At 50.2% G+C, this 14,910-nt stretch overlaps 1 protein-coding gene across 1 annotated transcript; it reads right to left on the minus strand.

Moving 5' to 3' along the window:
- Positions 1-5,441: 5,441 nt before the first annotated feature.
- Positions 5,442-8,554, minus strand: SRARP (steroid receptor associated and regulated protein). Its single transcript, XM_008523239.2, has 2 exons — positions 8,396-8,554; positions 5,442-6,955 (listed from the first exon to the last, which is right to left on the minus strand). The coding sequence occupies exons 1-2, from the start codon at positions 8,475-8,477 to the stop codon at positions 6,528-6,530; spliced, it is 510 nt and encodes a 169-aa protein (XP_008521461.2). The 5' UTR covers positions 8,478-8,554; the 3' UTR covers positions 5,442-6,527.
- Between the last annotated feature and the right edge of the window lie 6,356 nt (positions 8,555-14,910).

Genomic DNA, 14,910 nt, shown 5'->3' on the forward strand with positions numbered 1-14,910 from the left:
GCTGGGGGGCTGGCTGGTTCAGGGAGTCTGGGTGCTCTCTGGCTGGACGCCCCACACCGCCAAGCAGTAGGAAATCAGAGTGCCTTCTGGGCGCTCCCGAGTGCAGCTCCGGCTGCAGGCAGAAGGAGGGGAGGGGAGAGGGGGCGCGGTATTTCCAGCTTCCGTGACTCATTGATTCCACTGGGCTATTTGCAGCCCTGACACTCATCGTCGGGGAGTTGGCGGGAGGAGCCAGACCAGCTTCCCCACTTCCTCGACCCCCACCGGGTCAGGCTCACCTTGGCTTCCCGACCCCAGCGGTGCCCCTCCTTGGGGTGGGGGGGAGGGGGCAGGGCTAGGCCGCGGGGAGCCGAGCCTGGAAAAGGGGGCCGCTCCCCAAGTGGCCGAAGGGGCCGAGTACTCCCCACCCCCCACGCCCCAGCAGCCCCCTCTCCAGATCGCGGGGTGGGGGGATGAGGGCTGCGCAGGGGCTAGAGCGGCCGCTGGGGACTGGGCACGTCCAGTCTGAGGCAGTCCCGCCAAGGTGACCCTGCGGAAGAGGAGGGCTGGGAGGTGGGGACGGCAGGCAGTCTTTCATCGGCTCCGCCCCCGAGGCGCCTGGGCTGGCGGTGGCGCTGCGTCTCCTGCGCCCCCGACCCTTTCCAAGCTAAATATAGGCCTGGCTGCGGGCCCCGCGCCCCGCCCCCACCCACTGAAGAATAATTATAGCGGCCTGGTTCATTGAAGGCCTAGTATGTGCCAAGCCACTGCTCATCCCCCCAACAATCCTGCAAGGCAGGTACCAAAGAGGACAAGGAGGTTCAGAGAGGTCTAGCAACTGGCCCAAGGTCACCCAGCTTGGAAGTGGCCCAAGGTCACCCGGCTTAGAAGTGCCATGGCTGGGCTTTGAATCCTTGACTGTGGCTCTAGAAAGCCCTCTGCTGGGTCAGCCCAGATCAGTGCCCCCACCACCAGGGGGCCAGGCAGCGCCCTTGCCCTGACCCTGGTGTCCTGTACCAGGAAGGAGAATCCCTTCATCTGATAGTTTTTGGGGTGGGCCTGCGCGGGAGGCAGGGGAAGCTGAAAAGACACAGCCCTCTGGGACTAGAGACCTGTGGAAGGTCCAGGTCAGGTGGTGCCAGAGATGGTGAGGGGTGCAGAGGACCTCAGAGGTTCCCTCACTTTTAAAGGCCTAGCCCAGGTCAAAGCCTCCTCCTCCAGAAAGCCCTCCAGAACTACCAGCTCGGAGACGCAGACAGAGTACCCTCAGCCCAAAACTTGTCTTCAAACGAAACTCAAACTCAGATGAAAGGAACACATGCCTGAGGGTGGGGGCAGACCCTGAGCCCCACTGCCCCCCACGTGGTTGGCCAGTTTGGCCAGTCCTGTGCCCTCAGGGAGTTACTCCAAACTCCTCAAGATATGACTGGGAGTGCTAGGCCCAGGGAGGGATAGGGCCTTGCCCAGCGTCACACAGCAAGTCAGTGGTGAAGATGAGAGGAAGACCCAGGGGGACCCTCAGGCCAGGGCTTCTCTACCAGACCAAGCCCCCACCCCTATGGCCCCCCTTCTCTGGCCCAGGAATCCCTGCCTCCCACGTTGTACCCCCCAACTCCCCCTCCCCTCATCCGCTCCCCAGTCTGCCCTTCATCCCAGTTCTGCAATGGCAGAAGATGCCTCATCTGCCCTCTCGCTCCCAAGCCCGGCCTGGGAAAGGCGCTAAGTAAATATTTGTAGGACATTGAAAAAGGCTAGCAAGCCTCAGTGAAGAGCGGAGGGTCAGTTGTAGACTCTGGAGCCCCTCCACCTGGTTTCAAATCCTGGGTCCGCTGCTTCTGAGCTGTGTGATCTTGAGTAAGTAATTGAACATCTCTATGCCTCAGTTGCCCTGTCTGTAAAATGGTGCTAATAGGATCTCCCTGCTAGGGTTGTTTTGTAATGCACGGAAAGGGCATGGCCCATGGTAGCTAACCGTAGCTCACGGATGCCATGCGCTGAAGATGCCCCGTGGGCCTCAGCTGCTGTCATTTCATTTAGATTTGGATCTTGACGTCCCCAGCTTCAGCCCCCGAGACTGGAGGGCAGAGGAGCTGCGCTGGCGCCTGGAGGCCTGTCTCGGGGAAAAGCAGCAGCGACTTGAGTCTGCGGAGGCAGAGCCTGTGGGCAGGGCAGGGAGCTGTTTACAGTCAGCACAGCTGGGCCGCCCACCCAGGCTCTGAGGCCCTCCACGGCCTGGACCAGGACAACCTTTCGTGGGAGTCTGAGGGCTACTAGACAGGGTGGGGGGCCCTCTGGGGTGCCTCCCTGAAGAGCACAAAGCAGGGCTGTGGGCCCCAGGGAGCCGGAGAGGAGAGAGCAGGACCAAAACCCTGCCCCTGCCTCCCTCCCTTCGCACACAATTCTCGACCACCTATTATGTGCCAGGCCCTTTAGGGCACTGGGGACACAGTCCTGATCAAGCATGGCTGCCAACCTGGATACACGTTCGCTTATTTGCACTTTCCCTCGCTGGTTCAATAACGTCGATGGAATAAGTGAAGTCTATTATTTATCGATTCATGCCCTCAGCAGATTTTCGGTAAGTCCCTACGGTGTGGTCGGTAGGTAAAGCTCTGGGGTCAGACTACCTCCATTTCGACCCTGGCTCTGCAGCTTACCAGCTGTGTGACCTTGAGCCAGTTGCTCACCCTGCCGGAGCCTCAGTTTCTTCATCTGTAAAATGAGATCGCACCTCCCAGGACTGGGGTGACGAGACTGACTGAGCTATTCTCCTCCACCTGTGTGCTCGGCCTCAGCGAGCGCCCCGCTTCCCTCTTCAGCCCCCAGACTCTCCCTACACACCGCCAGGCCCTAGGCTGGGTCTTGGAAAACGTTCCTTCTTCCCCCCTTCCCTCCCTCAACAGACAGCGAACCGGGTCACGATGCTGCGACTACAGGTGTGTGGTCACTCTGCCTGGGCAGCTCTGGATGTGGGCTCTGCCTCTTGCTAGTTGGTGACCTTGGGCATATCATTTCCTCTCTCTGTGCCTCAGTTTCCTCATCTGTAAAGTGCCGATAAAAACCATACTCACCTCTCATGTGGGTGTGGTGTGAGAGGAACAGAGGTGGCATGGAATGCGTATGAAAATAGCAATAGTCATTATTCTAGATGAAGGGGTGTTGGGTAGGGGCTGGCCCGGTGGCGCAGCGGTTAAGTGCACATGTTCTGCTTCAGCGGCCTGGGGTTCGCCAGTTTGGATCCCGGGTGTGGACATGGCACCTCTTGGCAAGCCATGCTGTGATAGGCGTCCCACATATAAAGTAGAGGAAGATGGGCACGGATGTTAGCTCAGGGCCAGTCTCCCTCAGCAAAAAGAGGAGGATTGGCAGCAGTTAGCTCAGGGCTAATCTTCCTCAAAAAAAAAAAAAAAGGAAACAAAGAAAAAAAGCAAGTTTGGTTTCTGAAAACACGGCCCTGGCTGGGTCACTGGCCGGCTGGCTCTGGCGTTCCCGCTCTGGCCACAACAGGTGCCTCCAGTCTGGTGGTTGGGCGACACCTGCTGGTGCAAAGCTAGATGTGCAGCCACAGGCCTCACCCTTTTCCCTGAGGGTCTCAGACTCCCTTTGCGGGATGATGTCCTTGGGCTCTTCCAGTCCAGTGACTCTCCACCTGGGAGGAAAGTGGAGGGGGCACACGTGGTCTGGATTATGCTGTCACCGTCCCTCTAGTCCAAACCATAACCCCCTCACCTGGCTTCAGGTGTGGCCTCCTGAGCTTCCTCTCTGCCTTCTGATTCCAGCAAGGGCTCCAGGCATTTTTTTTTAAGGCAGGTCTGGTCTTGTCACTCTCTGCTTACAAGTCCCAACAGTCCCCAGCCTAGAATAAGATCTAAAGACCTCCGCGTGGCCTGCAAGGCCGCACGAGATGTGGTCCCTGCCACTTCTCTGGCCTCTCTGTTTTGTGTGTGTGCACACGGGAAGGTGAGCTCCTTTGTGGTGGGGCCTCGTCTGTCTTACCACTGCTCCATCCCAGGGTCTAGCCAAGAACCCAGCACACAGTAGGTGCCAATAAATAATTGTTAAATGAATGAATGACTATTGCAGTCAGACTGAACGACTCTGGTCCTTCTTCCTGGAACCCTCGCCATCCCTGCCCCCTGGCCTTTGTATGGCTCACACACTGGTCAGATCTTAGTTTAGACGTCACTTCCTGCAGGAAGCCCTCCCTGATCTCCTCTCCCCAGAGCGGGCTGGGCCCTCTCCTCCAGCCCCAGCATCATTCTGTGTGCTTTTACTGTTGCACTTATCAGATGCTCTGGCAGTAAGCACCTCCTTTCTTGCCTCCCCCACCAGGTTGTGAGCTCCTTGAGGACAGGATTATATCTGTTCTCTCTGGATCTGATACCAAACCTCTTAATTTCAAATTCGTGTGCCCAAGTCACAATAAGCCAGTCACTGAGACGTCAGTGCCTGGAGATGGTGACAGGTTTATTCATTCGAATTGTCCAAAACGAGAAGGGAGGATGGGTTCTCTCAAATCCACCTTAACAGGAGAAGAAAGCAGGGGGTCTTTATAGAGCCAAGGGGCTTGGGGGGAGGGGTTTCAGAGAAACAAAGGGGAATTCCTGCTCCTTTCACTCCAGATACGCCCTTGGGCAACCAGACTTCTGGGCTCAGGCAGCTGGGGGCTGCTTATCTGGTGGTCCTAACTTCCTTAAAGGCATTCTTTTTCTTCCCCAAGACCAGCTCATAAACCCTGTGACCCTTGAGTCACCCATCAGGTTAAACAAGAAAACAGCAAATTAAACAAGATCAACTTCTTTTCATCTGTGTCTTTGTTGGGAACAAGGTCGAAGGGTAATCATTTTTTTTTTTTTTTGAGGAAGATTATCCCTGAGCTAACATCTGCCACCAAGCCTCCTCTTTTTTTTTTTTTTTTTTTTTGCTGAGGAAGACTGGCCCTGAGCTAACATCTGTACCCATCTTCCTCTACTTTATATGTGGGATGCCTACCACAGCATGGCTTGCCAAGTGGTGCCATGTCCACACCCGAGATCCGAACCGGTGAACCCCAGGCCACCGAAGTGGAACGTGTGCACTTAACCGCTGCGCCACCAGGCCGGCCCCTAATCATATTCTTATTGAATATTTACAGTAACCCTCAGGTACCTGGCTTCCAATCCCCTCTGCCTAGAAGAGACCTTGCCAAGATGAGAGGCCATCTGCCCCATGGTTAGGAGCAAGAACTGGAGCACCAGCCTTGGCTGGGTTCTAATCCCAACTGTTCCAGTCTGTCAGAACTCGAGTGCGTTCTTCAACCTCTCTGTGCCTCAGTTCCCTAATCTGTGAAATGCGTACAAAAATAGTGCTTCCTCGTACTGTCACTGTGAGGATGTCTTTTCCCTGGCACAGGGCAAATGGCCAATACGTGTTAGCCACCAGTGTTTGTAGGAAACTAGGAAAATAGTCATTGAATAAATAAATGAATATTCAGCAATTTTAATCCAAGAGCCTTGAGACACACTTCCTCAGGTGTGTTGATTTAGGATTTCACAGAGTGCTGTGCATCTCTTAGACTTACATACACACCAGTGACCCCAGCTCCTGCAGGGGAACATGACTGCCCCGTGGGGTAGAGACCAGGCCCCCTCTTTTGTCTATATCCCTAGGGGCAGCATGAGCCTGGTATACAGTAGATGCTCAATAAATAATATCTCTATTTCCACTTGTTCAAATGTGATATTCCCTCCCTCCCTGAGCACTCCCACCCCCTCTTGAGAAGCCAGTTCCCTTCTTTCTCTTCTCAGATTGTCAGGTCCCACCCGGGCCCTTTAATTCCCCATCTGGTGTCCACACCCTCCCAGTGACCTACACACTTGCATTTGAGCCAAGACAACAGCAGCCAACGTACTGCCCCTGCCTGTCCTGCTGGGGCGTCCTGCCCCTGCTCTGGTCTGCACCGGGACAAGATGCCAGCCAGGTGGCCCTGGGAAGGTGGATCTTCAGTGCTGGCTTTCTCCTCTTTTAGATCACACTTTGTTACCCAAGCAGAGAGGCCTTTCCCACCCATCATATCAGAGAAGCTCTTTGCTCCCATCACTGGCCATCACAGCACACTGTTCCAGTTCCTACACAGCACTTGTTTCCCTGCTCAAAATTATCTTTATTAGGTTAACCTTTCTCCTCGCCCCGCCCCCGCCCCAAGAATATAAGCACCAAGCAAGCTGTGGTATCTTCCTTAGCACTTTGCAGGGCCTGGTATGTAGAAGATGCTCCGTTAGGATTTGCTGTATGAATGCATTAGTCTCTTTCCATGTGGAGGCGGCTTATCTTGCTTCTGCTGAAAGGCTGACAAAGATAGGGAGGAAGGAGGAAGGAGGAAGGATACCCTTGAGTGTGTACTTGGTGGCTGTTTCAGATGTCCTTTAGTTGATCTACTGCTCTTTCTTTGGCTCAGGCACAAAAGGCTTCTGCTTGGCTGGGAAAAGGGAGTGGGCTCTGGGAATTGCAGCCCCTGGGCACCGAGCCTGGCTTGCCAGCCCCTTCCTTCCGTGGCCAGGCCTTTCCAGTTAATCCGCCTGTCCACAGACGCAGGAGGAGAGGGCTTTGAGCGAGCCTATGACTGTTCCCCAAGCTGAAGACCTCGAAGGCACAGTCTTCAAGGGGCTCCCCTTGGCTTCAGGAGCCTCCTGGCACCCGAGTGGGCTGCCCGGGGAGGAAGCTGGGGCCACAATCCCTCCAGAGGGTGGCAAGGTACCCTCGGCCTGGGCAAGGCACCCCCCACCCAGGGGGACCTCATGAGTTTGCTGGGGCTGGTTTCCCCCGCAGAACAAGATGTAGGTCTTCATTGGAGGGGTGACAGGTCCTGGGTTGGGCCTAGGGGCTCGGGGTGGTGCTGAGGGTGCAGCCAGGCAGAGCTGTTTCCCACGTGCACAATCAAAGACGAAAGTTAGGTGAGCAGTGGGGATGGCCTTCTGATGGCGGGCTGGCTTCCCCCCTAGAGAGAAGGAAAAGACCAAAGGTGTGCGTTAGCACAGCGAGCGGTATGGTCTCTTTAATTCATTTGTTCATTCGCTCAACGAGGCTTTAACTGTGGCTTGGTTGACACACAAAGATGGGAAGACAGTGGGGTCTAAGAGCATGGATTTCAGCATCAGGGTCTTCCGATGTGTGTTTTTTCCCCACACCACCAAGCAATTAACTCAGTTCTACCTGGAGTCAGCATCACATCCCACAGGTTCATTAAGGGCTCGGTCCTACAAGACTGCCCCCCCCCCCCCAGCCATGCCAATCACCAATCGCAAGTCCAGGTTGTCACCTGTGATTCTCACACTTAGATCAGAGGTTCCCACCACCCCCTCCTTGCTAGAGAGGCTCTCAGGACTCAGAGAAACACTTGACTTACTGGATTACCAGTTGATTATAAGAGGATACAACTTAGGAACAGCCAGAGGCACAGGGCAAGGTCCGTGGGCAGGGGAGTAGAGCTTCCAGGCTCTCTGAGCACACCGGTCTCCCCAAATCTCCACATGGTCGCCAGCCCCGAAGCTCTCTAAACCCTGTTCTTTTGGGGGTTTATGGAGGCTTCATCACCTAGGCGTGATTGATTAAATTACTGGCTGCTGGTGATTGATCTCCAGCTCCAGCCTCTTTCCCCCTTGTGTCAGCCGTCTGCCTTCCAGGAGCACAGAGCCCACTGCCTCAGAGCTTCTCGACTTCGCTGTTTGCATGGACCTCCTGGGCATCTGGAGAACATGCAGATTCTGGTCCAGCGGGTCTGGAGGGGGGCCTGAGGTTCTGCATTTCTAATAAGCTCCCTGGGGATGCCGGTGCTGCTGGTCCATGGGCCACCCTGTGAGTAGTGAGGTCTTTGAACCAAGGAAACCCTGGCCACCTTTTGCAGGTGAGGAAACTGAGGCCCAGCTTGGACAGATGGAGGGTGGTCCTCACGGAGCACCATGAGGCGCTCTTCCTCCCCAGAGTCTTGTCCACAGCTTCAGAGAACGCCATCAGTGCCTGGTCCCATCTGCCTTGGGGATCCCTGTTCTGTCCTCCCAACCCAGCTGAAGGCCCCGCAACAGGGAGACGTCATGAACCTATCAATTGACTTCTCAATGAAGTACCTGCCAGAGCAGGTCGCTCTGAACCCAAAGCCTGTGCTCTTAAAAAAGTAACTTTTCCAGTTACCCAAGTAATCAACAATCCACTCTCTTAACTACATGCTCTTCACCACAACACAGGCTCAGAAGGAAGCCTATGTTCTGGTAGGTTCGTTAACACAGGAAATAAATGAAGCCCATCTACGACTTGAGAATCCTGGCATCCCTAAGGGAGGGTGTCTGCCTTCTGACCCTTGCCTCCCCAGCACCCCGTCCCCCACCCCTCCTGGCCCCAACTGGTCTTTCTCAGGGCTGAGGCACCCTCCACCTGCTCTTACCTGAGCTGGTCTCCAGGTCTGTCTCAAGGCCCATGACGTTAGGGCTGCCTCTCTGGTCCTTGGGTTCTTCTGAGGCGGCCATTGCTGCAGCCAGGGCGCCTGTCCCAGCTCTGGCAAGAACAGTTCCCAGCAGGCTCTTCCAGGATGTAGCTCCCCATCCAAAGACAGACCTTTTATATTTACCGGATCCGGATTAGGGTGGGATCCGCCGAGTGAATTCCACTGGGAGCTGGGGGACTGGCTTGGGGCGGTTAGGGGATTGCTTTGATCAACAGGGTTATGTCAACAAGATTGTTGTCGGGTAGCTGGGAGGCAAGCCTTCTAACAAACAGACACTATTTCTTCTTTCTTCCAACTCCAGCTGCTTCCTGACTTGGGACAGGCCTTGGAAACCTCTCCCCCGGGCCTCAGTGTCCCTAACCGCAGTCATTATCTGGCTATGTCACCTGTGGGGGAAGGGGCGAGGGAGCTCGGTGGGGTGTCTTGTTTAAGGGCATTAGTCCCATCATGAGGCCTCCACCCTCAGGACCTAATCACTTCCCACGGGCCCCACCTCCTCAGACCACCACAATGGGGATTAGGTTTCAAAATACGAATTCTGGGGGGACACATCCAGTCTAGAGCATCCTTGAACTCAACCAACTGTTTTTACTGAAAAGGAAATATGCTTAAAAAGGAAAATTGATAATGCTACATTAAATGGAAACAGTGTCACTTCTATAACTAAGAAGTAACTCTGTGTGGTTGCAGAATAATGGTCCTCCAAAGACGTCCATGCCCTGATCCCCAGCCTGTGAGTGTTACCTACACAGCAAGAGAGATTTTATGGTGTGATTAAGGGTATTCCGATGAGCATTTTTTTCCCCACACCACCAAGCAATTAACTCAATTCTGACGCTATCTACCTGGAGGCAGCATCAGGTCCCACAGGTTCATTAAGGGCTGGGTCCTACAAGACTGCCCTGCCCCCCTCCCCTCAGATGCCAATCACCAATCACAAGTCCAGGTTGTCACCTGTGACTGTCACATATAGATCAGATGTTCCCACCACTCCCTCCTTGCTAGAGAGGCTCACAGGACTCAGAGAAACCTTTGATTTACTGGATTATCAGTTGATTATAAGAGGATACAATTTAGGAATAGCCAGAGGCACGGGGCAAGGTCCGTGGGCAGGGAAGCAGAGCTTCCGGGCTCTCCGAGCACACCGGTCTCTCCGAATCTCCACATGGTCACCAGCCCCGAAGCTCTCTAAACCCTGTTCTTTTGGGGGTTTATGGAGGCTTCATCACCTAGGCATGATTGATTAAATTACTGGCTGCTGGTGATTGATCTCCAGCTGCAGCCTCTTTCCTCTCCGCAGAGGTTGGTGGGTGGGAGATTGAAGGTTCCAACTCTCTAATCTCTCAGTTGGTTCCCCTGGCAACCAGCCCCCATCCCTAGGTGATGGAGGGGCATTTCTCAAATCCCTTTATTAACATAACACAAGAAGTCTTTATCTCTCTCATCACTTGGGAAATTCCAAGGGTGTTAGGAGCTCTGTGCCAGGACCCAGAACGAAGACCAAATATATATTTATTATAAATCACAATATCACAGGTATGGACTTTGAGATGGGGAGATTATCCTGGATTATCTGAAGAAACACAATTTAATCACACTAGTCCTTAAAATTGGAGAACATTTCCTGGCTGAGTTAGAAGAGATGTGACAATGGAAAAAGGCCAGAGACGCATGAAGTGAGAAGGCCTCAACCTGCCATTGCTGGCTTTGAAGATGGTGGAAGGGGGCCGACAGCCAAGAAATTCAGAAGGCCTCTATAAATTGGAAAAGGCAAGGAAAGGATTTTTCCCTAGAAGCTCCAGAAAGGAACCTTCCTGCCAACATCTTGATTTTAGCCCAATAAGACCCATGTTGCATTTCTGACCGACTAACAATAAATTTGTGTTTCTTTAAGCCACTAGATTGTGGTAATTTGTTCCAGCAACAACAGAAAACTGATATGCTATGCAAATATCAAAGAAAATAAAACAAAATTAAATTCTAGCTGGATACTGTGGCTTGTGTTAGATGACTTAAGAAGTGACTGGGGACGTATGTTTTACCACAATTTTTTTTAAATGATGGGGCACGTGTAGAGAACATGTGCTCCTGATGTCATGTGACGTGAAGGGGACTTCCCATCTGTGGTGTCCTTCCCCAAACCCATAATCCTGATCTAATCACGAGAAAAACACTGGAAAAATCCAAACTGAGAAACATTCTGCAACATATTTGTCCAGTGCTCCTCAAACTGTCAAGATCATGAAAAACAAGGGAAGTCTGAGAAACTGTCACAGAGCAGAGGAGCCTAAGGAGATGTGACAACTACATGCAATGTGGGATCCTGGATTTGATCCGGGAATAGAAAAAGGACATTAGGGGCGGCCTGGTGGCGGATCGTTAAGTTTGCACATTCCACTTCGGTGGCCGGGGGTTCGCCGGTTCGGATCCCGGGTGCAGACATGGCACCACTTGTCAGGCCATGCTGTGGTAGGCGTCCCACATATAAAGTAAAGGAAGATGAGCATGGATGTTAGCTCAGGGCCAGTCTTCCTCAGCAAAAAGGGGAGGATTGGCAGCAGATGTTAGCTCAAGGCTAATCTTCCACAAAAAAAAAGAAAAGAAAAGAGACATAAACGGAAAAACTGGTGAAATCCAAATAAAGTCTGGAGTTTAGTGAACAGTCACGTAGCGAAGTTGCTTTCTTATTTTGACAAATGTTCTACACTTATGTAAGATGTTCACAAAATGGGAAACTGGGTGTGGAGGGTACAGGAACTCTCTGTGCTATCTTTGCAACTTTCTAACAAATCTAAAATTATTCTGAAATAAAAAAAAATGTACTTTAAAAAAATGAGTGGGGAGGACTCTCATTGGACACCAAAGGAAGTAACCAGGACGCCTTCTCCTTACTCTGAAAATTGAAAAGGAAAAGGAAATAAACATCCAAAAGACAGATAATAACAAGTGTTAGTGAGGATGTGGAGAAATTGGAACCCTCCCAGATTGCTGGTAGGATTGTTAAATGGTGCAGTTGCTTTGGAAAACAGTGTGGCAGGTCCTCCAAATGTTAAAGATAGGGTTACCCTAAGACCCAGCAATTTCAGGCTTATACCCAAGCATGAAAACATGCGTCCGCACAAAAACTTGTACACAAATGTTCATAGCAGTGTTATTCATAATAGCAAAAGTGAAAACAACTCCAATGTCCATTAACTGATGAATGGATAAACCAGCTGTGGAAATCCGTACAAGGGAATATTATTTGACTATAAAAAAGAGTCAAGTACTGACGTGCTATGGCATGGATGAAACTTGAACGCTAAGTGGAAGAAGCCAGTCGTCAGATGCCGTATGATTCCATTTATATAAAACGTCCAGGACAGGCAAAGCCATAAAGACCGAAAGTAGATTAGTGCTTGTCAGGGGCTGGGAGGAGGGAAGAATGGGGAGTGACTCTGAATGAGGATGAAGTTTCTTTTTGGGGTGATGAAAATGTTCTGAAATTAGGTAGCAGCGATGGTTGCACAACTCTGTGAATATACTAAAAACCACTGAAGTGTACCCTTTAAAAAGGTGAATTGTATGGTATGTGAATTATATCTCATCAAGCTGTTATTTTTCAAAAAGGAAACGAGGAGCCGGCCCTGTGGCCAAGTGGTTAAGTTCACGTGCTCTGCTTCAGAGGCCCAGGGTTTCGCTGGTTTGGATCCTGGGCGTGGACACGGCACGGCTTGTCAAGCCATGCTAAGGCGGTGTCCCACATGCCACAACTAGAAAGACCCACACCTAAAAATACACAACTATGTACCGCGGGACTTTGGGAGAAAAAGGAAAAATGAAATCTTTAAAAAAATAATTTAAAAAAAATTTTAAAAATAAAAAAATAAAAACAATCTAAAAAAGGAAATGAGCTCTATCCTGTTTTTCCTGAATGCTGTTTCCAGGTAACCATATGGCCCTAGTTGATGAGGAAAAGTTCTTATTTACAGAAGAATTCCAGCTAATAAATGTGGAAAGAATGATAGAATCAGAAATGCATCATTTTCTAATCTCTAATTAAATCATTGACTCAAGGCTCTTCAAAGGAAGAAACGATGACATGGAAGGTTGATGGGGATCTTTCTACAGAAGGAATCAGGCTGCTGCCACCCAAACCCACCATGAGCTTAGCATCACTAAAGGGGTCCCTGACGTGACTCAGCAGAAGTGCTCAGCAGCACCTATGACATGTTCTTAGGAAAAAACATTGAATCTGAACCTGCTCAGACCTCTACAGCTAATTTACAGGAAATAAGAGGACAGAGGAGCTGGGCAAAGGCAGCACAAAGAAATCCAGAATGTGGGACGTTCCACAGGATGACTGACCCACTGCCGCAGTAAGGCAACGAAGCGGAACAAACAACAAAACAAGGAGAAAGGATTGCTTTAGAATAAAAGGGACTCAAAGGCAAACCAAATAAACAACAAACAAAAAAACCTACCCTTTGTGACTGAGAGGACCTTGCATGAATCCTGATTTGAACAAAGCAATCATAAAAAGACATTTTGAGACAATTAGAGAAATTCGATTGTGGTTAGATAATAAATGATTCCAAAGAATATTCGTAATTTTGTTAGCCATGACCAGGGCACTGTGGAAATGTAAGATCATTTTTTAAGAGTTGCACACACATATGTAAAGATGGAATGACACGATATCTGGGATTTGCTTTAAAATACTTCAGCAGTTAGGGGTCGGCCCCGTGGCCGAGTGGTTAAGTTCGCGCACTCCGCTGCAGACGCCCCAGTGTTTCGTCGGTTCGAATCCTGGGCGCAGACATGGCACTGCTCATTGAGCCACGCTGAGGCAGCGTCCCACATGCCACAACTAGAAGGACCCACAACTAAGAATATGCAACTATGTCCTGGGGGGCTTAGGGGAGAAAAAGGAAAAAAATAAAATCTTTAAAATAAATAAATAAATAAATAAATAAAATACTTCAGCAATTAAAAAAGGAAGAAAGAAAGAAAAAAGAAAGGAAGGATATATTGAGTATGTGTAGCAAAACAATTATCGAATCTGGATGATGGACATACAGAAAATATTTTATTATTTTATCTGACTTTCCTGTACTTTACAATATTTTAAAAATGGAGAGGAATTAAAAAGTGCATGTCAAAGGTCCCCATGAAGAATTAAGAAAATCATTTCATGACACGTGAGCAGAGAAAAAAGGGCAGCGTTTATAAATTAATATACTATATTAAATAATTCATGACTTTCAAGATGTGTGTAATCAAAATGATAAGCTAAATTGTATAAAGACATTTGTCTGTTTATCTGCTGCTCTTTAAGCTTATGTCTACAAGTTGGCCAACCACTTAAAAAATTCTCCTTATTGGGAAAATGCGGGTAACTCACGCATGAATAATAACTGAGCTTGCGAGGACATTGGGGTAGGAGGTGGAGGAGGTTCAGGCTGGAGACTCCAGAGATGGTGAGGGGCCCTGTGCGTCACTGACAATGAAGAGGAAGGGGACACCGGAGCGAGAAGGTGGGGGCTGAGGGAGCTGGTTGGTAATATACTGGAGCAATAGCCCCATTGAGAAACCAGGCAAGTCATAATCCTTCACTCATTCAGTCCACACATGTATCCCTGGCTCCTGCCCGTCCCAGGCACCGAGCCCAAATGTCTGGGTTCCTTCCTACATATTATTCTAAGTGGTTTCTGGCATCTCAGCTTCATTTAATGAAGACCACTGTTGGGTCCAGGTTTCAATCAACCAACTGTGCTGTTAGAACCATTCTCCATTGTTTGAGCTAGAACATTAAAACCCCAAAATCTCTGTAAAGTGCACTTATAAGGATAAATTCAGCCAAATCTAATCTTATCTTCCTTCCTCCCTGACTTAGCACCATCAGAATCCAGTTACACCTATATTTCCTAGATTTCAGTTAATCTATTAGGTAAGGCTTACTTTCTTCCCTCCCTCCCTCCTTTTCTTTTTTCCTCTCTTTTGTGTGTAAGTCACATCTATGGTCAGAATATGTGCTCGTTTCCTGGGGCATTTTGGAATCGGACTCTCCTCATGGATCTGGAGACAAATGAAAGGTGGCAGAGTGGTCTCTCAGAGGAATCAGCATCTCCTTGCAATGTAACTTCTTAAGACGAGGTCATTTCACGCTCTCCAGGGAAAGCAGGATCAGCCTCATTCGAGGGGGAGGAGGGCTTTGGGGAGAAAAAAAAAAGGAAAACAATAAAAGCAAAAAGTTAAAAAAAAAAATACAACTATGTACTTGGGGGATTTGGGGAGAAAAAGCAGGAAAAAAAACAGAAGATTGGCAACAGTTGTTAGCTCAGGTGCTAATCTTTAAAAAAAAAAAAAAGAAAGAAGGCCAAGGAAGGGTTACAATGAGGACAATTCTCAGCGCCCAACTCCTGTAATACAGAACTTCTGGATAGGTAGGCGCATGCGCCTGTCCGCGATCCTCT

The sequence above is a fragment of the Equus przewalskii genome, chromosome 2, assembly GCF_037783145.1.
Source record: "Equus przewalskii isolate Varuska chromosome 2, EquPr2, whole genome shotgun sequence".
NCBI lineage: Eukaryota > Metazoa > Chordata > Mammalia > Perissodactyla > Equidae > Equus > Equus przewalskii.

What these genes read in the sequence shown, in the direction of transcription:
- SRARP (XM_008523239.2), bottom strand. Translation starts at nt 8,477, where the DNA reads ATGGCCGCCTCAGAAGAACCCAAGGACCAGAGAGGCAGCCCTAACGTC. An exon ending in AGACCTGGAGACCAGCTCAG is followed by an intron (nt 6,956 to 8,395) that starts GTAAGAGCAGGT and finishes CCTTCTCTCTAG; the next exon opens with GGGGGAAGCCAGCCCGCCAT.